This window comes from Perca flavescens, chromosome 12 (genome assembly GCF_004354835.1).
Source record: "Perca flavescens isolate YP-PL-M2 chromosome 12, PFLA_1.0, whole genome shotgun sequence".
Lineage (NCBI taxonomy): Eukaryota > Metazoa > Chordata > Actinopteri > Perciformes > Percidae > Perca > Perca flavescens.
In genome coordinates this window covers 20,531,367-20,558,164 of record NC_041342.1, presented here as the reverse complement: position 1 = coordinate 20,558,164, position 26,798 = coordinate 20,531,367, and the positions used below count along the sequence as shown (strand labels likewise).

The following is a 26,798-nucleotide window of genomic DNA, read 5'->3' as shown; positions in this document are numbered from 1 at the left end:
TATCTCCACATTGATTGGCCCCACATTTTACATTACATGACATAGCTGATCTGAAACGGAAGGATCCCCAGATATGCGCTCTTTTATTATTATTATTATTATTATTATTATTATTATTATTATTATTAGTAGTAGTAGTAGTATATATTCACGGCACATTTGTACACTTTTCTGTGTATGTGAAGCTGTAATTTATTGACACATTCATTGATTGACTCTAACTCACTGATCAACAGTTTGAGTTATAGAATTTCAGTGTTACCCTCTCAAAATGCCAGCACAATCAGGACACGTGTACATCCTCCCAGAATTTAGGTTACCAGACAAACAAAGTATGTTATTGTTTTCAGAATATTCATCTCAGTGTCTACAGGTTAAAATTCTTGGGGAAGTGGTGTAGCACCTTAAATTTGTCTGTGTTATTTTTGATATCCCCACTGGATGGCACCAAAGTCTGAACTTTTCAAATCTTACAATCTTTCCCCCTTGAACCCACCTTTTCGATCATTCGGTCTTTCTCACAATGAAATAACAAAAAAAGACCAGAAGTAAATGAAATATTCTAGAGGTTAATATACCTGTTTGAGAACAAAAGCAGCCATCATACTTCCCATGGGTTTTATGAGGTTTCTCAATCAGGTTTTGGTGTCACATCCTTACTTCTTTTCTCTCTTCGCTCCTCTCTTCTCCTCCAGCTTCATGATCACACTGAACCGCTGCTTTCCCATGTTCATGGTGCTGGCCTGGATCTACTCTGTGTCCATGACTGTGAAGAGCATTGTGCTGGAGAAGGAGCTGCGCCTCAAAGAGACCCTCAAAGCCATGGGGGTGAACAACGGAGTCATTTGGTACACAGCTTTCATCGACAGCTTCATCATGATGACTGCAAGTACGGCGCTGCTCACCTCTATCATCATGGTGAGAAAACAGGATAGAGAAGGCGAAGGAAGGAGGCCATGTTGATAGAGAAACTAGGGTCAAGTCAAATTTGCTGGTTTGGAGGGTTAAAGTTTAGTAGCGTACAATAATGCCCTCTTGTGGATGAGTTTAAAAAGCTCTATTCATCTATTTATGAAGAGAAGTGTTTTACTCATGCAGCCGATGGTTGAACTGACTTGGTTTGTTAACAGCAGTGTTTCGATCTTTAAGTGAAAATCTCCCCAATATAATCACACATATATCTTTTTTTTCTCTCAGGGTGGAAAGGTGCTGAATTACAGCAATCCCATCCTGGTCTTCTTTTTCCTGCTGACTTTCACCGTGGCCACCATCATGCAGTGTTTTCTGATGAGTGTGTTCTTCAACAAGGCCAACCTGGCAGCCGCCTGCAGCGGCATAATCTACTTCACCCTCTATCTGCCGCATATTCTCTGCTCTGCCTGGCAGGACCGCATCACCAAGAACATGAAGTTGGCTGCTGTATGTTTATTTATTTATTTTATGTGTGTGTGACGTATTTAACATAAAACACATATATACTGTTTAAGCACCATCATTTGCAAGTGTAGGGAGTATTTAATCTAATTTTATGTTTTTAAGGGAGATCACATAAAATATCATCACAACACAAACTTTTCAACAAAAGTCTCTTCTGTTACTAGCGACAATATAGGCAGCGAGGAAAACTGATGTATACCATTGTTTTAACCACTAGTATTGCTGAAGACAAATCATTTTTGCAGTATTATTTCTTTATGTAGATATTCTGCAATGTATGCATCCCCCTGCTTCTCTAGAGCTTGCTGTCTCCAGTGGCCTTTGGCTTTGGCACAGAGTACCTGTCGCGGTATGAGGAGCAGGGTTTGGGTCTGCAGTGGAACAACATCATGACCAGCCCGTTAGAGAAAGACACCTACTCCTTCCTCACCTCCATCCTGATGATGGTGTTTGATGCTGTCCTCTATGCCGTCCTGGCCTGGTATCTGGATAATGTCTTCCCAGGTTGGGCTGCTAATATACTGAATGATTTACTTATTTTTTTCCGATTTACAGCATTTTACCTCTTTATAAAGTAGATACCACAAGTTTATTACACTGAGGATTATATCAAATTTCTCCTCCACAGGACAGTATGGCGTTGGTCGACCATTCTACTTCCCATTTCAGTCCTTATACTGGCAAACATCTGCACCCTCACACATAGAAATGGCTGCTCAAGGTTAGTATCACTGACTCTAAAATCTCTTAGATGCCTCATAGGTGAGGAACAGCCCTGTGACTGGAGGTTTGTCGCTCTACTCAGTTTTGCACGTAAAAACCTGAGCGAATGCCTGCCCCTTTACTTTTTGCCAAAAAATAACTGCTCTCCGTAAAAGCTTAGAATTCCTGCTGGAAGATTGTAGTTCTATTGGAAAGGTCAATATAAGGTTTATAATGAGTTGAGACGCTCATGAGAAAGAGTTTCTCCCTTGCCCCTCCAAGACTCCCAGAGCAGGAAATGAGTCAGCAGCTTGGTAGAAGACAGTTCAGTAGAGTGCTATCTTGTCAGCACAGGGTCTGAAACCATCCTATCCAACAAATTAATATTTGAATTAAGAAAAAAAGCAAGTTTTCTTAGAACATCCAGAGTAAAATAAAAATGAACAAAATCAATTTGTAACTGCTGCTCTAGACCTTAAATCCAAATTAGCATTTTATCATATTTCATAAACATCTCATATCAAGCAGTAATAAGCAAAAACATATAAGCAGGGTGCAAGTTTCCATCTAATTCCCATACAAGCAATGTACCTGCAGGATGGGAGTGCACAACATCTCCTCTGGTTAACATTTCACACTGATGGCATTAACGTGCAAGAAACATGGTAACCATCAATAGCAATATACACATACACGCCACATTGTAGTCCACTGTGAGAGGGGAACTTTTCACATGTGCTAGAGAGAACTTTACCAAACACATCCTAACTAACTGCGGTCTGTCTTCTTCAGATCCTGGGAAACCTGAACCAGACAACGTTGACAAGGACGTTGAGGGCAGGAGCACCCCAGAGACGTACACCTGTAATGGTTCAGCCAGCAGGAAAGCCTGTAAGCACCAAAGTAAGAGGGATCAACTGGAGAGAGAGAGGGAGCTGCTGAGACGACAAGAGAAAACACCAGTCCAGGAGGAGGAGTGTCAGGACTTAGGAAGGGAAGGTGAGGACACAAATACAGAGCAAGCAGTAACTGAAAGAAGGACTACCTGGAGATTGGAAAGTGACACCACACTGCATGTGGGGAATACACTGAGGACATCTGGTGGACAGGAAGGGTAACACACCACACCTGGATCTACAAAACAGAAAGGGAACAGCACATAAAAGAGATTAGGCAATACTAAGGGGCAAAGAAAAGGTGGGGTTGTGTCCATACTAATTATGATTCAGAAGAGTAACTGGCAACTATTGCTATTAGGGAGACTGCAAGTTTGATGTTGCATGTAAAACATAAACCAGAGTAGGAGTTTGAGATTACTGGACAACCTTTATCAAACGTGATACAATCTTCAAACCTTTCTATTGTTAATTGTACCAGGCCTCAATTAAGCTAGTGATAGGAAGGGAAAGAAATATTTACAGTAATCACATGTGATAGTCTAGTCATATCCATAAATTGGTGGACTTAAACATTTTTCTTTTTATGTGTTTTTTGTTTCACAGTCTTTTCATTTCTATTAGCTATTGAGCAATTATATAATCAATATGCATCTATAAAGGTGTCTGTGAAGGTTCTCAGTCATCCAGGTCATAGTTATCCATGCCAAAGTTAAACTCAAGGCCAACTGGATTTGGTTAAAGGTGCTCCGAAGACTCGATGAGACTCAGTTCTGACTGAACGGAAGGTAAATACCAAAAAATAGTTAAATAACTGGGTTTTTCTGTACCATTCAGAGAGAACTGAAGAAGTCTCTCGAATGAGTGACAAAACGTCTTCGGAGCACCTTTAACCAAGTCCAATTGCCCTTGAGTTTAACCCTTCCCTGGATATCTATAAAAGTGTTAATTTAGTCTTTTTGTTTTCCCATGCAGGCCAGATGTTCTTTGAGACCGACCCATTGGGCCTGGTGATGGGGGTGCAGATTCAGGACCTGGTGAAGGTGTTTGATGGAAGTTCTCGTCCAGCTGTCAACTGTCTCAGCATCAATTTCTATGAAGGCCAGATCACATCCTTCTTGGGGCACAACGGCGCTGGAAAAACCACCACTATGTAAGCTAGAAATAAATTGTTACAAGTTCCAAATCTCTTTAATCACACAGTGGAGTAACGGTTCAGTCTCAAAAGATGTACAGTACATACAATCAACCAATCAATCCATCAATCCATCAATCCATCAATCCATCAATCAATCAATCAATCAATCAATCAATCAATCAATCAATCAATCAATCAATCAACTTTAGAACACTTTAAAACAACCAAAGTTGACCAAAGGGCTGTACAGAAGAATATATAAAGACATAAAGTGCATAACTCACACAGGCATACAATACAAACAGAATACAAATAAAACAAGTTAAGAGACATAAAATAAGAGAAGACAGACATACAGTTAAACCATAAAATCAAGATGTCAACGTCTGGTGTCAAGGGCCAAGGAGAAGGAGAAGAGAGGTGGGTTTTAAGATGAGATTTAAAGGTCCCATGACATGGTGTTCTTTGGATGCTTTTATATAGACCTTAGTGGTCTCCTAATACTGTATCTGAAGTCTCTTTTACATAGGCCTTAGTGGTCCCCTAATACTGTATCTGAAGTCTCTCTCCCGAAATTCAGCCTTGGTGCAGAATTACAGCCTCTAGAGCCAGTGCCACAATGAGCTTTCCTTAGTATGTGCCATTTCTGTGTCTGTAGCTATTGAGGAGGAGCGAGAGGGGGGGCAAGGTGAAGGGTGGGGGTGTGGCCTTGACCAACTGCCACTTTGCTCGTTTGAAAGCCATGATGTCTCTCTTTCATGGGTGGGCCAAATTCTCTGGGTGGGCAAAGCAGAGAAAGGGGAGGTAACCTTGCTCCTTATGACCTCATAAGGAGAAGATTCCAGATCGGCCCATCTGAGCTTTCATTTTCTCAAAGGCAGAGCAGGATACCCAGGGCTCGGTTTACACCTATCGCTATTTCTAACCCCTGGGGGACCATAGGCAGGCTGGGGGAATGTATATTAATGTTAAAAAAACCGCATAAAGTGAAATTTTCATGCCATGGGACCTTTAAAAACAGACAATGAAGAGGCCTGTCTAATGGGCAGAGGAAGATCGTGCTTGTGATAAAATAACAAGAAGAAGTTATATGCAGGCTTACAGGTTGGCTGGTTCATATATCTATTAAACAATTCTTGCAAGGTGAGGATTTTCTGAAGATCCTAGCACAAAGTTGACAACCCCTGTGTCATGGCATTGGTCTTGTATGTGCTTCTGCTCTGTCCAGGTCCATCCTGACTGGCCTGTTCCCTCCGACATCTGGCACAGCCTACATTAATGGAAGTGACATAAGGACTGACATGGACACCGTCCGCTCCTCCATGGGGATGTGCCCTCAGTACAATATCCTCTTCAAACAGTGAGTTACATTAAAGACGCTGCTGAGAGGACTGGAGTCACTTCAGTGCAAATATGCATGAAAGTCAAAACACTAACATGCATACAGTTATTCCAAGATGTACTGCGAAAAAAAGCAAAATAAGAAAGCAACAGACTTTGTTCAAATCAATGCACATTCTTCAAACATCGGCTTTGACAGCAGTTGCTGAAAGCCAGAGTTACTGATGCACTTTCCCGTCCAGACTTTCCTAGCTTTTAAAGCAACCACTCAAAAAACTGTCAAAACAAAATTTTACACTCTTCCTCTGTAAAATCCTTTGTTACCACTGCCCTGTTTGTGTTCCAGTCTCACAGTGGAAGAGCACATCCTGTTCTACTCACTGCTGAAAGGTCGGACTCAGGAGGAGGCGGAGAGGGAGGTCGAGGACATGCTGGTGGACCTTGGGCTGCCTCATAAGAGAGACGACGAGGCTCAGAACCTCTCAGGTGGACCACTTGTTTCTCTGTTTGTTAAAGTGAGCGAGAGATGATTTCATTAATTCCTCTATCATCGTTTCTGCTCTGAACAATTGCGTCTCACACCCTCTGCAGGCGGTATGCAGAGGAAACTGTCAGTTGCCATGGCGTTCGTTGGAGGATCAAAGGTCGTGATCCTGGACGAACCCACCTCAGGAGTGGACCCCTATTCCAGGAGATCAATTTGGGACCTCCTACTAAAATACCGGACTGGTAAAAATGCCACTGCTGAAAAGTCTCAATTAACCCATTAGTCTCCCCATTTTAGCTCCCAGGTCAATATTTTACCCCTTTACATTAATATTTTACCCCACCAGTACACATGTCACCCCTAAGGTCCACTTTTTACTGCTACACTGAAGACACTGAAGAATGAAATTAAATCCTTTGCAGCTTTACAGCTCTCCTGAGGCACTTGCATTAAGTAGTGAACTGATCAAATGGAAAAATTCAGCTACACTGCTACAACAAAAGCAAAATTGCTGTCACAAAATCAATAATCTGTTGGCAAAGGCACTTTAAAGTTATGGTAATTTATACTTTTTGTTCATCTAGAATGGGCCCATTTGATTCAAATGTCAAATGTCAATAAAAAAGTACTTTATTAAAAGTTTGACCCTTTGTGCAGGCCGGACAGTGATTCTGTCCACTCATCACATGGATGAGGCCGACCTTTTGAGTGACCGCATTGCCATCATCTCCAAAGGACAACTCCACTGTTGCGGATCTCCCCTCTTCCTCAAGAACAGTTTTGGAGTTGGTTTCTATTTGACACTTGTACGGCGGATGAAGGATCTCAAGAAGAAGGAGGTAAGCTTGATCTTTTACAAAAATCAGCCAGAGCCCCGTTTTCTTTGCCCTGTCTGTTTATTCTTCATAATCGGTTTCAAAAGCAGACAAAGGAGAGTATCCGCTTTTCTTACGTCAAAGTTTCAGTTTCCTTGCAGGATTTTTAGAATTTTTAAAGGTGTTTTTGCTTTGCGGTTTTCCATCAGAATGATTGTGACTGTGCCTCAGACTGCTCCTGTGCCTGCTCCATCTGTACCAGTTACAAAGATCAGTCTCAGAACCAGTCCCAGCAAATAGACAGAGTTCTGGATGGTAAGTGTACACTGCTGTGCATGTGTTCTTCTAACTTATTGAGAAACATCTTTAGATTTAGACCCTGTGAGTAAGGGGCATTTGTAGAAAGTGTGGACATTTTTTCCTTTTTTATTCTTTTCTTATGAAGAGCTGTTTAAGGGGGGTTTAGGGAACCCTATAACTAGGGAATAAGGGTTAGGCTTGGTTTCACACATTAAGTATTTCTCTATGTATAATTAATCATCATGATGAAATAAGCAACAATCAAAGTTCAATGACAGAAAAAAATATCCTTTAATAATTACTAACAAAGAGTTTAACACTTTTGACTTTTAATTCAAATATTGCTGAATCCTTATTGGTGTATGGAAGATTGTGACATCAGCTCCCCCCCCACGGTTTTCCCTATCGCTCATATTGAGATGTTGATTGAGAAAATCAGTTTTCAGGGCCCCTTTAAATCAATGAAGGTCCTTACAAGTATATCAGTACAAACCTGTGTGTGAATGTCTGTGTGCACTAGTTGATATTCTCATGGCTGGCCCACTTAACCAAGTTGTAAAACAGATACAGAAACAGAACAACCATTTTCTCACATTTATAATTCAGTGTTGATATTGACCCATGTGCCTTTTCCTCTAACTCTGCCTAAGGAGACTGTATTTTAGATGCAATGATTCAAGCACAAATTCACTCATGCCTTTTAGTGCTTGAATAATGGTGTTGTTTTTTTTTTGTTTTTGGCATAATAAGCAGTTCCCCTTCTTTAGTCCTTTTCTTGGTTTCTGCTATTTTTGGGAATATTTTACTTTTAACTACACTACTCCATAACTGATGATTTTCCGTCTTCTTCCCAGGAGATATAGACAGCATCACTAGCCTCATCCACCACCACGTCCCTGAAGCCACATTGATCGAGATGATTGGCCAGGAGTTGACCTATCTGCTCCCTAGTAAGGGCTTCAAACATCGAGCGTATGCCAGCCTGTTTAGGGAGCTGGAGGAGACGCTTGCTGACATGGGCCTCAGCAGCTTTGGCATCTCTGATACATCACTAGAGGAGGTAGGGACATCTCCTGCTGTCTCCGTCTGTTGACATCACCAACAACTTGTGTGGTGTTTAATGCTGCATTTACACTGCCTGTAAAAGATGCTTAAAAGAGCTTCCAGGATATAACACCAGCTTTCAACTTGGGAAGTTGCTTTTATAATTTATATTAGATTTACAGTATCAGCTTTGTGAATTCAGATTTCATCAACAAGAAAACACCCATAGTCAGGTTAGAGAAATTGTTTTAATTTGAACCAAAACATAAATAAGATAATAACTTTTACAATTACAAAGCAGAACTCAGCAACCACTTGAATATGTTCAGTGGATGACTCTAAAATCTAAGTCTCGCCTGCTGTACACTGTTAAAAGTCAACATCTTTACAAATAATTTTTTTTCTTTAGTCTATTACTGCATCCATTCAGTTTTGTTTTCTTGTAACATTATTTGATTATTTCAGTGTTTCCTATACAGATCAATTTGATTATCCATGGCTACGATAAATGGCAACATCCTGGTATGAATCTGGCTGGGGACCTTTATTGCATCTTTCTCCCTCAATTCCTGTTATCTATCTACTATCGCTGTCTAATAGAGGCATACAGTGTCAAATTAATAAATAAATGTCCCATAAATTAGTCAGTATTTGGAATCATACATACATTATAAGGCAGGTTACTGCATTAGAAAAAAGTTGATTTGTATTGGAAACAGGTTGAAGTTATCACGGTTATGTTTTTTTACTGGGATCTTTAAGTTTAATAAAGTCAAAATAAAAAAATTATGTTATCTTACTTTTGAACTTAAAGGAAAAGTTTTGAAAGTTTAGGTTGTTCATTTCTTTCTTTCCAGATCTTCATAAAGGTCACTGCTGATGGAGAAGCAGCGAATAATGCCTCCCCTCCTGGTAAATACCACCACTGATATTCAACATGGCCTTTTCCGGGAATTGAATCTCTGACCCGCTGCCATTTCTCTCTAATGTGCTGGGAATGTCTCACAGCTGTTTTTATTGCTGCTGTTATTGTTGTTAATTCCCTAACTTAACACTAACATTAGCTACTTGTCTTGCATTTATATGTGGTGTGATGCGTCATTTGTCAGTTTTAACACCCTAGTTTGTGTGTGTTGTTTGTGTCTCACCCGTGCACTCCCACCTCTAGAACAGTGGACGTTACAGCGGATAAAAAGCGACAGCAAAGTTGGTGTAGAGGGAGATGAAGGTCAGAGACTTGAAAGCCGAAAGGAATTCTGGCAATTTAAGCTTTTTCATTGAATCTACTATGAGATGTGAACCTTTTGAATATGATCCTATGAAGTATAATCACAGAAAAGTACACTATTCTGACATTTAAAATGCTTTTCTATGGCCAATTTAATGGCATTAATTATAGAAAGCCTCACACATCTGGTACTCCAAGCAGTTTAAGTGATCCATGTCTGGAATCTAGAGCAGGTGCTCTGCTTGTACAGTTAAAAACAAAGCAGGGATTATGCTGTATTCTTATTTAGAAAGATTTTCTGTTTGCTCTTTTTTAGCACAGCTCTGCTTTAAATTCAAATGCATACATGCACTCACGTTTATGATTTGCCAGCTGCATAGAACAAATCAGAAACCTCAGATGAGTTTACCGTTGCCTCTCGAGCAAATGCTTTGTTGTCTATAGATATGTAAAAAATGTTCCACATGTTTCCTTTCTCATCCCAGAACATAATGGTGTGATGCAGACTAATGGCATTACCCATGGTGCATCAGACAGCAGTGCAGGAAAGGGCTCCAGGCAGGTGAAAGGGGCCTCTCTGACCTTAAAGCAGTTCCATGCGCTGCTAGTGAAGAGGTTTCACCACGCCATAAGAAGCCAGAAAGACTTCCTGGCACAGGTACAGGGACGCAGTGATGGGGGGGATTGATGGTTTACTGTTGACATGAAGGGTTGACAGCTTCATTATGTGATGTATGGGCTGATTGCAGACTGGGAGTTGTGAATATTTCTTTATAATTGTAACCTCGGTAGCAGATGAGTGTATGTTATTAAATTAGATCTAGTAAAAAGTGTAATGCATAGACAAACGTGTGAGTATACATCTTGTTTGTAATTATATTAATGGTGCATATATTGTTTATGATAGACTTGTATTTTTGGGGATTTCAGATCGTCCTTCCTGCCAGTTTTGTCCTAATAGCTCTGATCTTCACGAAAGTCGTTCCTCCATTCGGAGAATATCCAAGCCTGACTCTGACCCCCTGGATGTACGGACAACAGTTCACCTTCTTCAGGTCAGACCCAGTATAGGCAGTTCTCCAAGACACTAGCTTTAGACAAACCATCAGTAATGTATCACATAAACACTAGGTACCTGACGGATTGGTGGTGATTATATTGCTTATATTTTTTTCAGTCAGTGGCTTTAACTTGATTTTCTCCATTTCTCATCTCTATTTAGTAACGAGCAACCGTTTGACCCCAAAATGAAACTATTTACCGAGCGCTTACTGAACAAACCAGGCCTGGGGACACGCTGCATGGAAGGAGAGCCACTAGAGTGAGTATCAGGGCTATTGATAGGACAGGACAAAATATTACCATTACATGAGTACATCTCCTTTTCAGAATTCATTTTTCATCTTCATCTTCATCAGAGAACATTTAAATAAATTGCTGAATTCTTACCTGCTGACATTAACCTCATCTGAAAATGCTACTGAAATTTGAACATCCAGTATACTTTCATATTATCATTAAAGCACCACATAGCAGGCGACAAATCTTTTTGCATTGCTTCACTTATCTCCCCACAGAATGCCCTGTAGTAACAGCACATCAGAGTGGGAGAATCCTGACATCTCTCCTGTGGTCAGCAACATCTTACAGAGTCCTGAGTGGAACCAGAGAAACCCATCTCCTTCCTGCCAGTGCAGCACCAGTAAGAAGCTCACCATGATGCCCATCTGTCCAATCGGAGCAGGAGGTCCGCCCCCTCGCCAACGGATCGAGGCCACGGGAGACACGATGCTGGACCTGACAAACAGGAACATCTCCGACTACCTGGTTAAAACCTACCCCAGTCTCATCAGAACCAGGTGGGTTTAAATGGAATTTACATCAGCATTTAATTCATACAAACAGGAGGGATTAAAGAAGATGTTAAAACCCTCAAAGGGCTTAAAAACATGTCTCAAACCAAACAAACAAATATGTCTTCAAAACTCTACAGATGAAGTTGCAGCAAACAAAATACACATCATAAAAATGCCATAAACAAGCTGATTGCATTGCATTTTTTTTGGTATGACCACTTTCTTAATACATGATTGACCTCTATTTAATTCAGTTCTGTGTTTCATTTCACAGTTTGAAGAGCAAATACTGGGTTAATGAACAAAGGTAACAATTTGTGCTTTATTATTGTCAGTCTCAGTCTCCCTCTTGAGTAGTCGATGCAGGATACTGAAATGTTCTCTGTCCGCAGATATGGAGGTCTGTCAATAGGAGGACAGCTTCCCATCCTGGATGTTAACCCCGAAGACATCCAGGATGCTTTCTACCAACTGGGAAAAATGCTCAACATCACAGCGGTACTCACAGTTTTTTGTTTTGTTCATGTGCGTATTGTGTAAAGTTATTCAAGTTAGTTTATATGAACATTTTCTTTCACAGGGTTACTATTCTGGACTTGCACTGAGGGAGACTGGTCCTTTCTTACGATACATGGAGAGTGAATTCAATATAAAGGTATGTGTAGGATGGATACAGGAGTGGGTTTTTCTGCAAATAGCAAACCAGAAGTGGAGAGCAAAACACTTGCTGGTTTGCTGTCAACCTGTGGCGCTTTGCTTTTATATTACAAACAGTCTGTCATATCACAAGGATGTTCACTGACTGTAAATGTGTGCTTTTTGATTTTTGCTTTCCACTTAATGTAATTAAGGTTTTAATGGAAAATCAACTTACTAGTCCCTGTGTTGTAGATCAGGACTGTCATCACAGAAAGTTGTGAGATGTGTTAAGTTAACTCTGTTTTATCCTCTGTCAGGTATGGTATAATAACAAAGGCTGGCACGCCATGGTGGCCTTCATGAATGTGGCCAATAACGCCATTCTGCGGGCCTTCCTACATCCATCCGCCAAACCTGTCGAGTTTGGCATCACCGCCATCAACCACCCCCTAAACCTCACCAAAGAGCAGCTTTCTGAGGTCACAGTGTGAGTGTTACTCTTATCCTTATTTATTATGTTTTAAAATGCATTTTACTTCTTTCTTTGAACATAAAAAAATTATTATAAATGATATGTGCACAAAGACATTCACATATATACACACTTGTACCTACCTATACTCATTGTACTTGAATTTAAAGTAAATAAAAGCTTGTGCAGGAGAGGTAGGAAACTCGAGGAAAGATAAACAGAATTACATTTAATAAAAATGAATGAGGCACAGAAAGGCTACTACAAAAAGAGAAGAAGAAAAAGTGAACAGTTATATCTTATTTGAGTTGTCCGACAGTCAACACTGTATATTCCAACTAACTACATATTTATACTTACAAGAGTCCAGTATTTGTTTAGTGTTGTGTAGTCCGAGTTTGTGAAGAGACATATATTCTGGAATTCTATTTAATTTAATTTAATTATTATTTTTATTTTCTACATTGAGCAGTTACAACTCTCACTCTGACATTTTAACACCAGTTTCCCAGTTTTTAAAATAAACTGATATTCATAAATCCAGATCATTATTAGAAACAAGTTTACATGACCTTATCTTAAGATGATTTAAAGTAAATTATAGATGTGATTTTACACTTTTTTTTTTATTCCCTCCCACCTGAGCCTACATGTGTACATTACTGTCTCAGTTTTATTTTTTGCCATGACATGTTATTTGGCTTTAGCTTCAAGCATTTTGATATGGATTCTTTTTTTTCTCTGTAATGGCACTATCACAATTTGCAGATACTTCATGTAAATTAATTACATTCCCAGATCAGAATGTACTGTACACACTTTATCTGCTTCTTCCCTCAGGTTGACCACTTCAGTAGACGCCGTGGTGGCGATCTGTGTTATTTTCGCCATGTCCTTCATCCCTGCCAGCTTCGTCCTCTACCTCATCCAGGAGCGTGCGACCAAGGCCAAGCACCTGCAGTTTGTCAGCGGGGTCAGCCCTTCAGTGTACTGGGTAGCCAACTTCTTCTGGGACATGGTAAGTCAAGCAAGGTTGGAGTCAAAATAAATTATGCTTTATCTTAATGTTGAAATTGATGAAAGATTTTTCCAGTTTCCAAATCATTTTAAGCCATTAAACATTTATTTATTTATTTATTTATTTATAGATGTTGTGGATTCTTATGTTTTAGATCTGGTAATTTTTGTATATTAATAGGTTTTTCTGTTTATTATCACGTGTGAATGCTTTATTTCTCCCTTAGGTTAACTACTCTCTCAGCACTGCAATGGTGGTTGGCATTTTCATGGCTTTTGATAAAAAGTGTTACACATCACCATCCAACCTGCCAGCACTGATAACACTGCTTCTACTGTATGGGTAAGACTTTGCTTAGTTTAATTTGGTTCAGTGTTGTTTTTCACTTAAAATAATAAAAACAATAAAATACAAAGAGGATATGAAAAGGTGATACAGTTATAGTGTGAGAGCACCCAAAGGGCCTTATTAGGATATTCCACCACTAAACAAAAAAACAAACAGGAGCTCATTAATAATCCAATTCAATAACAAGTAAATTCACAGAGAAAGAACAAAATGCAATACAATACATACAAATAAATGACCTTCATGACATGAAGGGAGGTGAGAAACAACAGTCAGATAATAACTGTTATGACTGGGATTGTTTTTTGAAATATTCCTCTTTTCTCTAATTTATAGGTGGTCGGTGACGCCCATGATGTACCCCATGTCCTATATATTCAACATCCCAAGTACTGCATATGTGTCTCTGTCCTGCATCAACCTGTTCATAGGCATCAATACCAGCGCCATCACCTTCATTCTGGAGCTTTTTGAAAACAATCAGGTAACATCATATAGATAATAAAACATCGCAAGAAAAAACTCAACTTTCAGCACACAGCTGAGACAATTTTTTCTGTTTACATTAATTATTCTGAAAGGTTCTTAGGGCACTAGAGACGGGGTCATCCTTATGTTCCCAGCAGGGGCGATTCTAGGATCAGGCCTTTAGGGGGGCTCAGCCCGTAATGTGAATGTGATGCGGATACAGTGCCTTGCAAAAGTGTTAACCCCCCTGCTAAATCAGTAATTTCATTAGCCGATAATCTGTGAGCTAGCTACTGAACAATTTTAGTTGCTTACATTTTAATATGGGTTCTAATCTGCGGCATGCAATTACCAACTTCTTCTCTGGTTACTTAGCCTCGTGAGACCGTCCTGATCTCGCGAGCTCCAGTTTTCCACTCGCAGATCAGTCTGGCATCTTGAGGCAGAGAAAATTTGGAGCCGTTAGCCAAACGACCGGGCCAATCAGCGTTGGTTTTGAGGTGGGTTAGGTGGTGATAGACCGATGGTTTATCCAATCAGCTAACCAGTATTATCAGCCAGCGGTAGCCCTAATTCTGTTAGCCGCTCGCTAATGCTTTTTTTCTCTTGGATCCTTCTTTTGGAATATGGTCCGGGAACCTGAAATGGTGCATTTTATTCCTAAATTCTCGTTACACAAATGGCAAATATCCTTTACCGACATGTTGCTTGCATGCTGAGCTTACGAGCTATGCTTTGCCTGCAGCAGCAGGGGCGGGCTTGTGGTTGTATTTTCATACGCTTCGTGGATCTGATTGGTTGATTTGGCCCGTCTATCACCAACATAGGTGATAGACAGATGGTTCATCCAATCAAATAACCAGTATTCCGCCCCTTCCCAAAAGTTCTCCAACGGAAAGTTCCCAGATGGATATGCCGAGCAAATGCGAAGCAATCCATCTGGCGAAGCCAGGTTACTGGTTACTCCCAATGTTAAACTTCACAACCGCACTCCTGCTCTTCCTCTGACAGATCAGATAGAGACTCAGCCAAAGGCGGGATTCTGGCACAACCACCTCCGATTGGCCAAAACTACGTTTCTGTTAACCCTTTCCTTGACTGGGTTACAGGTGCGACCCCTCTAAAAAGGGTCTAAAATCACCAATGGTTTCCAGGGTCATTGTTGTAAGAGATTGGTAAGGGCTATCTTTGCAGTTCAAATTGCAAGAGAAAAAAGGAAGATGGGCGGTTTCAAATGTAGATTGAATGGTAAAAATCCATTCAACCAATATGGAGATATTAATGTCTAAAGTCAAGAAAACTGTCTTTTTGGCAAATTTGAGGGCATATGTTTTGAGAAGTATAACTTAAGTAAGCTATAAGCTAAAGGTGGAGGATTTTAACATTACTGACCAAGGAAAACACACATTGAACATATGACCTAGGGAAAAAAGCATTGCTGATTAAGAGGATATTGATCTGGGGAACATAGGACCCTGGGAACAACCCCTAGAGAGCAGACATATGATAGTTTGGAACAATCAGGTTAATGTAAAAGCAGACTGAGGGGCAGCATAATCAAAATGAGGTTTGGAATCAAGTCAATAGGCCTTTTCACAGAATACATTTTGTTTTGTCATAGCAGGAAATGCACAAGTGTTACTAATAACATTAACGCCAGCTCTATTTCGTTCAAGTGTCTCAGTAAGCCATGCCAGTGTGACAGTGAGCCAACATGCGCAACACCAGGACCCTGAGATGGAAGCAGCTAAATGGAATTCACCCATCATTCATTTTATTATTTACACCGGTGCGTTTCCCACTGTGACATGTCAAAACGTATTCCGTGAAAAGGGCTTAAAACTATACAGGCAACACCAACTATACAGTAGGTACTTACACAAGGACTGATTATAATGTGATGCAGCTGGGGAAGCAGAATGGCTGAAGATGAGTCACAAGTGAGCAGTGCAGGGGAACACACTGAGGATGTCTGTTGGATCGGTGAGGAGTGGCTGGGTCTGAACATGTAACAGGCTTTTAAGAAAAACAACAACAGAAGTAGAAATAAACAAAAGTAGGGGGAAATGACACGGATGCTGCTGCTGTCAGGTTGACTTCCAACTCAAAAAATGGAGATGGTTCTTTTTGCCAGATGGTTCTCTACACCGCACATCTGTCCCCCTTCTCTGCTCTCACTGATGAATCCCTCAACAGGTGAGTCATGAGAGAACCACTGGAGTGACTCATAAGTTTATCATGTTGATATTTCCAAGATTCTAAACGTAAGTTCTTTATACACAAGGCTTTGCTAACAGCCTGATCTCATATTAAATGTATAATTACCAATAATAATAGCCTTGTACTCCAGTTTTATATGTAATTGATAAAAAGGAGGTGCAGCGATGTGATTTAAACATGACTAGATGTTGGGTGTATTCCCCCATTTTTTTTTAACAGGGACAATGTACAAAGAACTTTAAGCTGATATAAAACAAGGAGAGTTTGACAAATTGCTATTTTCCACCCCTAGTCCCTGGGCAGGTACAGTAGGTAGATATTATTCATAATTTAGTTAGAATTATTTATTTTGCTAAAATAGATTTAGCTGAATATTTGTGAATACTGCATACTGTATGTTGAGTTTTTGCATCAATCCTGCACTCAAGTGAAATGTGCATTAAATGTGTATGTGTTTGTGTGTTGCCAGTCTTTGCTGACATTCAATGAGTGGCTAAAGAAAGGCCTGCTGGTGCTACCTCACTTCTGCCTGGGGCGAGGACTGATAGACATGGCCATGAACCAGGCTGTGACTGATGTTTATGCCAGATTTGGTAAGTACTTATTTAACTGATGAAGTTTCATGAGTTTTGCATCAATATGTTGTAATATGTAGCATAGTTTCCATCACTAAACATATTTAAAATAATATAATCAGAAAATCCTGCTATTTAAATGAATCAGTGGCATATGTACACTGGGTGAAAAGGACCATTTACCAAATTTTACTTTGTAATCAAAGTTCTAGTAGTTTATACTCTTGAGTTATTGCTGCCCTGGCTGTCTGGAAAATTATTGTTTGTACAGCTTGTAACATATAACAAATACTGACTTAGTACTGAACAAAGGGTTCACTTTTTGTATATATCTGTTTTCAGGCGAGGAGTACACACAGGACCCTTTCCGGTGGGACTTTGTGGGGAAAAATATTGCTTTCATGGCAGTGGAAGGCTTTGTCTACTTTATTCTCAATCTCCTCATCCAATACCGGTTCTTCTTGGACCACTGGTAAGTTACTGTCTAACCACAGATCGTACAAGATTACATACACAGCGTCTCAACCATTACACCAAAATCTTTCACAGAGTGTCTAAACATATACCCACCTATGAACACATAAGAGTGTTGTACCAGATGATTCTCTATAGATGATTTTCTTGCTCCTTTCAGGTTATCAGACTACAAGCAGACTTCAATACGAGATGAGGATTGTGACGTGGCAGCAGAGAGGCAGAGAATTTATAATGGAGGGAGCAAGACAGACGTCCTGCAGATCAGAGACCTCTCTAAGGTAAAAATCACTGGCTCGCCCATGTTTATTACATCATGATAATTCAATTTATCAAAAAAAGTTTTTTAAGCTCAGCTTTATTTTCATTCATCCTTTCATCCATATCTATACAAGTATAGCTTGAATGAAATGTAGAAGAAGAAAACGATGGAATAAGTTACAGAATTCATGCGCACATCCACAAAACCTCAGTGGGATAGGTGCTGGATAAAAAAATCAACAAATCAATAAATATATAAAAAAGGCAGAACATGGACACAACAATACACAGAACAACAATGCATACAAAATAATTAACATATAAGCTAGTCCCTAACAGACCTGCACATATAATAAGCATTAGCTGAAAAATTAAAAGAATCAATGTCTGTAGGTAGAAATGAATGAATGTATGATATATATTTTTTAAAGAAGTAATTTGAGGGCATTTTCGCCTTAAAAAAAAGTACTCAGAAATGGAGTCAGTTATCATTGTTTCTGTGCCTCCTCTGCACAGACGTATGTGGGCAGGAAGAGGGCAGCTGTGGACCGGATATGTGTGGGAGTCCCTGCAGGAGAGGTAAAGTCACTGAGTTCATTCAGATTGAGAGTTACTATTGTAACTACTGCTTTATTTATATTACTCAGGTTTTCTTTTTTTGTGTTTGCTTGACTAAACCTAAATCCTGATTAAGCCACCCACATTGTTAGAGATGAAATTATATGCAGTAGTTGCAATAATATGCAGACACCATACTGAAGTACTGTATGTCTGGTCTGATTTTGTGTTTGTTTCTGTTCTAATGTGCTTGTGTTCTTTATTAACACATGCATGTAACATTTCTAGTCATTATATGAAACCAAATAGAATATTCCAGTTTCAAAAGAATATTAGTAGTCATTCTCTCTAATAGCGAGTGTGCTTCAGCACTTTATTGTCAGTATTTCAGCAGAATTTGTCCTCGCATCGAGAGCCTGATTGTCTTTTGTCCGGTTAGTGCTTTGGTCTTTTGGGAGTTAATGGAGCTGGAAAGACGACAACCTTCAAAATGCTGACTGGTGACACAGATGTCAGCTCCGGTGAGGCTACTGTGGCTGGTTACAGGTACATAAAGTCCACGGTCGATATAACACAAACTGTGTTCACAAAACTTTGCTTTTGGTTTATCCTGCTGCACGTAGTTTCAGATCAGAGACGACCAGAAACAGTCCAATGAGTTAGAAAGTTTGAACACGGGAAGGTCAATCTGTCATAATTCTGTTTGATGACCCTATCTGACTATAAAACCAACCCATGTGGTACTCTGAGCAGGAAAGAAAACAACAGCTAGAAACTAAGACTTGATCGACCATTCGTTTTTGTAGTGGAGCTACAGCAAAGTGAATTTGGTGTTAATATTCTATCTTTTAAAAAATACATTTTTCAAGCCAACTTTTTGGCTTGAATGTCTTTTTTGCGGTGTTTATGTATGGTTTGGTTCCATTTTTACATAATTTTGTTCATAGGATTCAGCTTTTCTCAGATCTTGATGACATGTTTTAACTACTGACTCTTACTATTACTGCTTACTATTGGCTCACTGCAACGAGTGGCACCTTATGTCCTGTTTTGTAGCATCCGGACAGAGATTCTGGACGTGCACCAGAACATGGGCTACTGCCCTCAGTTTGATGCAATCGATGAGCTCCTAACCGGCAGGGAGCATCTGTACCTCTACGCTCGTCTCAGAGGGGTACCTGAGTCTGAGATCCGCAGAGTGAGTAGGACTCCAGCTGCTTTAAATCTTTAACTGTCCAAGGATTTTTCATCCTGCTGTTTGGCTCAGCACTGCATAGAGAGCTTTATATCTGTTGTGGTAATTTTGTTTTTGTTTTGTACATCTCTCAACTGTTGCTCCATGATCGCTACTGTTTGACTTGTCATTTTAATTTGGCTGCAACATTGTTATGAAGGGCTCAGTTAACCGTAGGGGTTGCCCATCCTAAATACGTAATGTGGATGGACATGTCCACCAATGCATATTTCCCCTTCCTCTCCATAGGTGGCAGAGTGGGGTATCCAGAAGCTGGGTCTGACAGAGTATGCCGGCCGCTGTGCAGGGACATACAGTGGCGGCAACAAACGCAAACTCTCCACAGCTATCGCAATGATTGGTTGCCCAGCGCTGGTGCTGCTGGTGAGTTATCCAGTGATGGGGAGCTCATGAGCCCATTGTTTGGGGTTTTTGGGCTTTATGCAGGGATTTATCAATGAAATGGTCTATGGATCCAGATGGGAAGCCATATGGGTTCAGTCAAGCCTGGCCTGGAATTTTTTATACATTGGCAGGCAACTGCGCAGTTCAATTCAAATTGGCATACATCTGAGATATTTACCATATGCTGATAGAGATAAGGATTTGGTCTCTGTTCACATGGAATTATAAGAGATAAGATAAGAGACTGTATTGTCATCCATCTATATACAGCACAGTACAGTGCATAGAGAATCAAAATGTTGTTTCCTTGGTCCCAGTGCAAAACTAAAGAATAGAAAAACATAAATACAAGTAGTGTAAATACAAATACATGTGGTGTAAATTAATGTAAACAAATGTAAAGTAAAAGCAGTTTTATGTTCCCTGAGGATATTTATGTAGTATGGTGCAAGTAGGTAAAGTGAGGTAGGGTATGAAGTGACACATGCTTGTGTGTGTGTGAGAGAGAAAGTCAAGTTTTTTGTTTGTTTGTGGCTGTGTATGTTTAGGATGAGCCCACGACGGGGATGGACCCCCATTCTCGACGCTTCCTGTGGAATGCCATCATGAGTGTCATCCAGGATGGCAGGGCCGTGGTGCTAACATCACACAGGTTCAGCATCTAATAATGAAATTAATCCACCACACACATCTGCTACAGCAGCTGACCAAACACAGTTAACTATTCTGCCAACAAGGGTTGATGAAATCATGACTAGACTGGCATATGTTTGATTTTACCACAGAGATCTGTGGAATTCTGATGCATTGCTCATAGACATAAAGTGCAGCAGTAAAAATAAGGATGGATTATGGTTGTTTTCCACCAGCATGGAGGAGTGTGAGGCCCTCTGCACTCGACTGGCCATCATGGTCAATGGGACTTTCAAGTGTCTGGGTACCATCCAGCAACTCAAATACAAGTAAGAGGTTTTCTGTATTTCATCAGGCTTGTACAGTGTGTGGGTAGTATTTTAATGTTGATTGATGATTCCAAACCTTAAAAACACGATAAATAAAGGCTTCTCTGCATCATGGAATAGAAAACTTTAACAATCAAAATGTATGTTGCAAAAAGAATTGTGTGGGTATTCTGTGGGTAGCCTTAATATACGAAGAAATATACATTCAGACTTTGAAAGTGATAAAATTATGAACAACTTTGGGGCATAAAAAGACGTAGTACAATTTGTGGGTATTGATATGAAGTATATTAGATATTAAAAAATCATCACGTTCAACCAAAGACAAAAAAAGAGATATGAAGTAAATGTAACCACAGTCACTATAAAGCGTAGGAGAATTGAAATGTATCCTGAATAATGTTTAATATCTTTATATTGTGTTTTCTTGATCCAGATTCGGTGACGGCTACGTAGTGACCATGAAAATCAAGGCAGCTAAAGTGGGCTTGCCCCCAGATCTGGAGCCTGTCGAGACCTTCTTGGAGAGCAGCTTCCCCGGCTGCGTTCAGAGGGAGAAGCACTACAACACGCTGCAGTACGAGATCGCCTCCTCCTCCCTGGCCAGGATATTTCAGCTGGTGGTGGCCAATAAAGAAAGGCTCAGCATCGAAGACTACTCTGTTTCCCAGACAACACTGGACCAGGTAATTATGAACTGAGAGTCTCAACCTGTTTTTAATACATGTGAGAGAATTGTTCCTGATAACATGTGTGAAGAAACAATTGTCAGTCACCTACCGATAACTTATCAGTCTAAAACAATATACAAACTTGTACAATACTAATTTGATTTCAATATTTATTTGTTTTTAAATATTACATTTAATCATTTTTTAGTCAAAGAAAACCTCTAAATCAATTAATGCATGCTCCTCTTTGAGCCGCACTTTGCTTTGGGCAATTTGATTGGTTGTTAAACATGGAAACAGTAATGCCACCTTAGACGGCGCCAGAATAAGACCACAAATCACACCTTCATGCTGCAGTTAAACATATAACTACAACTTTTCAACTTTCCACTTTCTGTCTTATACAATACGATTATGTTCAATATTTAAATATGTTGTACTTCTCTTTAAAGACACCTGTTTATAAACTTGACATTTTAAATATATTGTGGCTAACACGTCTTGTAAAATCAATAAATTATGACTTACAATCCTTAGCAGATACATCATGGTCTATAATGCCTTGGGGCAGTTATAAAAGTGTTTTATTTTTTACTGAATCAGCTTCTCTGTTGTGCAGGTGTTTGTCAACTTTGCCAAGCAACAGACAGGCGAGGACGAAGACATTACATTACACAGACGAACAGCGGGTGGAAGAAAAGACATCAAGATCTCTCCAGTGCAGAGGAAAACATGAAAATGTTACTGGTAAATATACAGAAACACAGATGTGAAGGTGTCGCTCTGCAGGGCAGCGATATAACTTTTCACATTCCAAAATTTAAAAGGTACTTTCAATATTTCACTAGCCAAATTGCTTTTTAGGGTAGAGCCAAGCATGGCCAGTTAATCTGCCAAAGTGACTGGTAGAACAATTAATGTTTCCAGCCACAGACAAACTTAATAGGACTTTATCTTCCACAATGTCATCAAAAACCAAGCATGTCTGACACATTACTTAGACTTGAAATGATATGTGTTAACAGCAGTTTGATGCAAAAACAGCTGGTTCTTCACCTGAAATATGTAAAACAAAACTGACTGACTAGCTTGTATAAGTCAATCCAATCTGTACATATATATGTAATGAATACATAAGCACCTTAGAAGCAGTATTTTTTTTATGTTTACATTAACGCACACACCTCAATTTTATGTGACACATGTAAACAAATGTCATTAAAGTTGGTTGTCTATTTGTTTTCCAAAACACATTTACTAAGCAATAGTAAATGTGTTCTTTTCAGTCATTCACTGTTGTACATTTAAGTATTGCTTTGTCTGCTGTGTTTCATACATTGCCATGTTATGCTGTTCTCCAGTGTCAGTACAAAATAGCACACAATATTCTTCTTGAAGGATTACATTTGAGACAAAAGGTAATAACATAAATATAGCTGTACTGTAGATAAAAAGGAATTATATTTTGTATCTGACAAGAAAAAACTTTAACTTTCTTTATACTTTATGCTCTTGCCTAGCTGATTTGTACTGCATCATCAATCCCAAATAAAAACAAAGTTTCATAATGTAGTGCAGTATTTCTTAAATATATTTCTAAGTATTTCAGCCCTTCCTTGCTTCTCTTAAATCTGCTTGATGCTATTGTGGGTTATTTAGTGAGGAGAAGAAGAGTTGAAAGGCTTTTCAGTCTGGTGACCTGCAGTAGCTCCACTGACCTCCATTGAAAAGCTAAGAAAGCTACTGCCGGTCAGTGGAGAGGCGGAGAGATAGCTTTGTATCGCGGCCAAGGCGACACTGTGCAGGGTGGCTTGTCACAACCTGGATTTATCTGGTCCATTTACTGTTCTCCTGTCGCAAGCGATGGTGTCATTGCCTTAAGCCACCCACTAGCCTGAATTTCATTGGCTATCTCAAAGAAACAGAGGGATGATGGTAGGTGCACTTTGGGGCTGCTAATTAATTCTCTGGTGTGGATCTCATGCTCCTCTCCTGCCCATATGGTCATCTGGATGAAGTTGATGGGCATTAACAGTGGCGCTGTGGGAGAGCAAATGTATCACACTGTTAACAGGCTGTGAAATGTGGCTGTACTGTATACTGCTGAATACTGAAAAGCGCTAACTTAGAGCACAATGTGTTATCCATGTTATCCAAACCAAAACCAGTTCAATCTTCACTTAGATGAATAAAAGAATAGCTCGACGAGCCCCAGTTGTCCTTACTTGAATAGGCTATATAAGTTTATCACAACATCAATCTGGCCAGAGAAGACCTTGGTACAGCATGCATTGACGCAGTCGTACCAAAAAACTTGAATTATATTGCATTTGCTCACCTTATATTCAGTGTATTCCCAATCATGCATAATCTTGTATGATCACCCCACCTTGGAGGAGGCAAAACAATATAGTGTAACCATTGGACCAAACTCTTTACGATGGGACTCTGGAACATCTACAATGTCTTCATCTTATCTTAACCTCCAGACACCCACAGCCTCCTTACATTTGCATACCAAGAGTGAAGGACTCAAGACCTCTCAAAATACCAAACCATGACCATGGACAAATAATGCACAAATCATACATTTCTTCCTAACACATTGTGGTTAGATGAGGTTAAAACACAAAAATAATAGTCTAACCTAGTAATCTGTGCATGACACAAAGACAAAAATGTCAAGTGAGCAAATCCTATAAATATTGTGAAGCAACACATTCTGAAAAAATTATGTAACCTGGTTTGTTAAGAACCATCTGAGAAACCGTGATTGAAAACTGTTTGGGAAAGGGCGGGCACTAAAAAAATACCTGGCAGGTGATTGGATGAACAGTCTATCATGTCCGCCATTGTTGTTTTGAACCGAACAGTCGCAGCTGAATGTATTAAAGGCGGCCCTTTACCATGGCCGTCACACACACCTAAACCATGCCCGTAGCTGACACTAGCTCTTCACCGGACGCTGATTGGTTTCGTCCCATCGCGTGATTTCATGATATGCAAAAATCCAGCTGCCGTGCAAGGTAAGATGAGGCAAAGTGGAGCTCAAACTTTTTGTTTTCTTGCTTCTTTCAATGTTTATGCATCTTTTTTCAATGTTTTTGTCGCTTTTTTCAATACATGCAGAAAAGTCCCCGGACCTTCCTAGATTTCTTCAAGGTTTTTGTTTCCTGTGTGCCTTTTTATCTTTCTTTCACTGAGATGCCGCCTTTCATGATCAACCTGGACCACTGCCCGACCGGAGACCTCCATCCCTGAGTTGACGCGCTACCCGCCGCTTCGTCCAAGGGCTGACGGTGATGTACCGGGCCTGGCCCAAAAAGATTCAAAACCTCAACCCAAATGCGTTGTGGCGTCCTCCAGGTACCCAGCCCTTGGGGTAAAGAGTAAAGTCAGTAAATTCGAGTAAAATCACAGGCTTATCCCATAAAAGTAACAAATGCCAGCTATCATCACACATAATGGCTACTCAGATTGTCAAAAACTATTATTTTAAATATTAACTGTTATCTGTTAAATGCATTAGCATGTTGAGGTGGAACTAAGCTACGTTTACTTACTAACTTGGGTAGTTTAACCTGTTTTCTGTGGAAATTGTGACTGAGAGGAGACAGTTTGGGATCAGGTCAACCATCAGGTCATACCATACATCAGTGAACAGCTGATACTCTCATTAAACCCCTTTTCCGTGGCTGTGTTTTCAATGTGACAAAAAGTTATTCTACTGGAACTGTTGCAAAATTATTATTGACTTCAGACTACTTGGCTCTTATTGTTTTAATTTGACACTTAATTTAACACACCATCACTTCCATCAGCTATGCCTAAAATGTGTGTAATAAAGTTTAGAGAAATGGCAACTTGACTGTGTTAAGAAAGCCTAAATAGCTTGAAAGTGACCAGACATGCGAATAGAAAATAATTTACAGCTGCAGCCTAAATTAGAAACTTAAATTAAAGGAAAACTGCCCAACTCTAATTTCAATAAACCATACTGTAACAACTGAAATACAGAGTTTTGTCCAAAATTTGTAGCATTTCTAGCTGGCATGTTATAAATCAGCTACTGAAATGTTGTCTTTAGATGAAATATTTCATGGTCAGGCTCACCTGGTGGTGTGCACACTAAATGATTGGTGGCAGCAAATCCCTTGTGATGTAAGTGTTCTGAAGAGAAGAATATGAAAGGTTTTTCAGTTATTACTGTGACAATATCAATACTCTCCGTCCACATGTTGCTTTTATAATCGAATTACAGATATTCCTGGAGTTCTCTTGTTGTACAGATGCCATATGGTCTCTTATGTTGAGGTTTTCAAAATGTGATGCGTGTCTCTTCAAGGACGGAGTGGGTGAGGCCAAGTGTGGGACAAGTCAGACAAATCCTACAAAACTGATCCCTGGGGACTTGACCACTGACTACCAGCTTAATTAACATTGCAGCCTCAACTCACCCTCAGAATCATCCTCTATAGTGTCTCTGTGCCTATCCATCCAAGGCATCCTTTAGAGAAATACACATGAAGTTAACTATTTGATCAACTGTGTTTATTGCAAAACCCATTCTTCACCATAGTGATCACTATACAGTATACGTAGATAAAACTGTCCTGAACTTAAAATTCTCTATCTCTCTGCCTTGATCTATTCAGTGGCTTCAAATTAAAATGTTCTGAAATGCATTCATGTAAAACAAAGTGAATTGTCCTCTGTATTAAATGTAGGATACAAACAAAACTGACATGACATAATGCGGTATTGAATTCTGCTTACTGGAATCTGTTAAGACAAATACTTCATGGAGAACTCGCCCACATGAATGTCTGTAAAGGCATTATTAAAATCATATAAAACAACATCTAGAGATTATCTCAAACAGCCTCTTGATATGATGGCATTAATGGCAAACATTGTTAAAGTGGCACTCTACTAATTGTAGACATATTAGTCACAAGGAGTCCTTTTAAACCGTTGCATAATGTTGTTTTAACTTTGGGATGTGAAGATAAAAGAGAAGAGGGGATTTACTTGGCCAGGAGAATTTATAAAACAAAATGAGTTGCATCATGGGAAGTTTACGATCCTAGGTTTTAGCTTTTACCTCGGCCTCTGCTGCCTCGATATAGACCATTCTTTCAAAAGTCCCCCAACTATAAGAAAGTATAACACTTAATCACTGGAGTAACCCTTTAAGGTTCGCAAGACGTATCTATGTTGTTTGTAAAGTGACGTCTATGTCCAGCTTT

General features: G+C 39.7%; 1 protein-coding gene across 2 annotated transcripts in view; it reads left to right on the top strand.

The window, feature by feature from the left end:
• Positions 1–23,074, top strand: part of LOC114564954 (retinal-specific ATP-binding cassette transporter) — a 40,924-nt gene extending 17,850 nt beyond the window's left edge. Inside the window, exons 14-49 of one of the 2 annotated variants that reach the window (XM_028592667.1) lie at positions 696–918; positions 1,198–1,419; positions 1,737–1,941; positions 2,066–2,158; positions 2,932–3,138; positions 4,011–4,188; positions 5,402–5,533; positions 5,861–6,000; positions 6,106–6,243; positions 6,659–6,840; positions 7,026–7,131; positions 7,971–8,176; positions 9,018–9,072; positions 9,329–9,388; positions 9,874–10,046; positions 10,319–10,443; positions 10,611–10,709; positions 10,966–11,247; positions 11,519–11,551; positions 11,637–11,742; positions 11,825–11,899; positions 12,201–12,370; positions 13,196–13,373; positions 13,600–13,715; positions 14,058–14,205; positions 16,879–17,002; positions 17,327–17,456; positions 17,619–17,739; positions 18,236–18,298; positions 18,717–18,823; positions 19,334–19,475; positions 19,761–19,895; positions 20,465–20,568; positions 20,786–20,878; positions 21,315–21,564; positions 22,169–23,074. In XM_028592667.1, coding sequence (XP_028448468.1) covers positions 696–918; positions 1,198–1,419; positions 1,737–1,941; positions 2,066–2,158; positions 2,932–3,138; positions 4,011–4,188; positions 5,402–5,533; positions 5,861–6,000; positions 6,106–6,243; positions 6,659–6,840; positions 7,026–7,131; positions 7,971–8,176; positions 9,018–9,072; positions 9,329–9,388; positions 9,874–10,046; positions 10,319–10,443; positions 10,611–10,709; positions 10,966–11,247; positions 11,519–11,551; positions 11,637–11,742; positions 11,825–11,899; positions 12,201–12,370; positions 13,196–13,373; positions 13,600–13,715; positions 14,058–14,205; positions 16,879–17,002; positions 17,327–17,456; positions 17,619–17,739; positions 18,236–18,298; positions 18,717–18,823; positions 19,334–19,475; positions 19,761–19,895; positions 20,465–20,568; positions 20,786–20,878; positions 21,315–21,564; positions 22,169–22,285 — 5,038 coding nt within the window. In that variant the 3' untranslated portion in view covers positions 22,286–23,074. Of the gene's footprint in view, positions 1–695; positions 919–1,197; positions 1,420–1,736; positions 1,942–2,065; positions 2,159–2,931; positions 3,139–3,989; positions 4,189–5,401; positions 5,534–5,860; positions 6,001–6,105; positions 6,244–6,658; positions 6,841–7,025; positions 7,132–7,970; positions 8,177–9,017; positions 9,073–9,328; positions 9,389–9,873; positions 10,047–10,318; positions 10,444–10,610; positions 10,710–10,965; positions 11,248–11,518; positions 11,552–11,636; positions 11,743–11,824; positions 11,900–12,200; positions 12,371–13,195; positions 13,374–13,599; positions 13,716–14,057; positions 14,206–16,878; positions 17,003–17,326; positions 17,457–17,618; positions 17,740–18,235; positions 18,299–18,716; positions 18,824–19,333; positions 19,476–19,760; positions 19,896–20,464; positions 20,569–20,785; positions 20,879–21,314; positions 21,565–22,168 lie in introns of both variants that reach the window. The other variant, XM_028592666.1, reaches the window with a different exon arrangement.
• Positions 23,075–26,798: the final 3,724 nt, after the last annotated feature.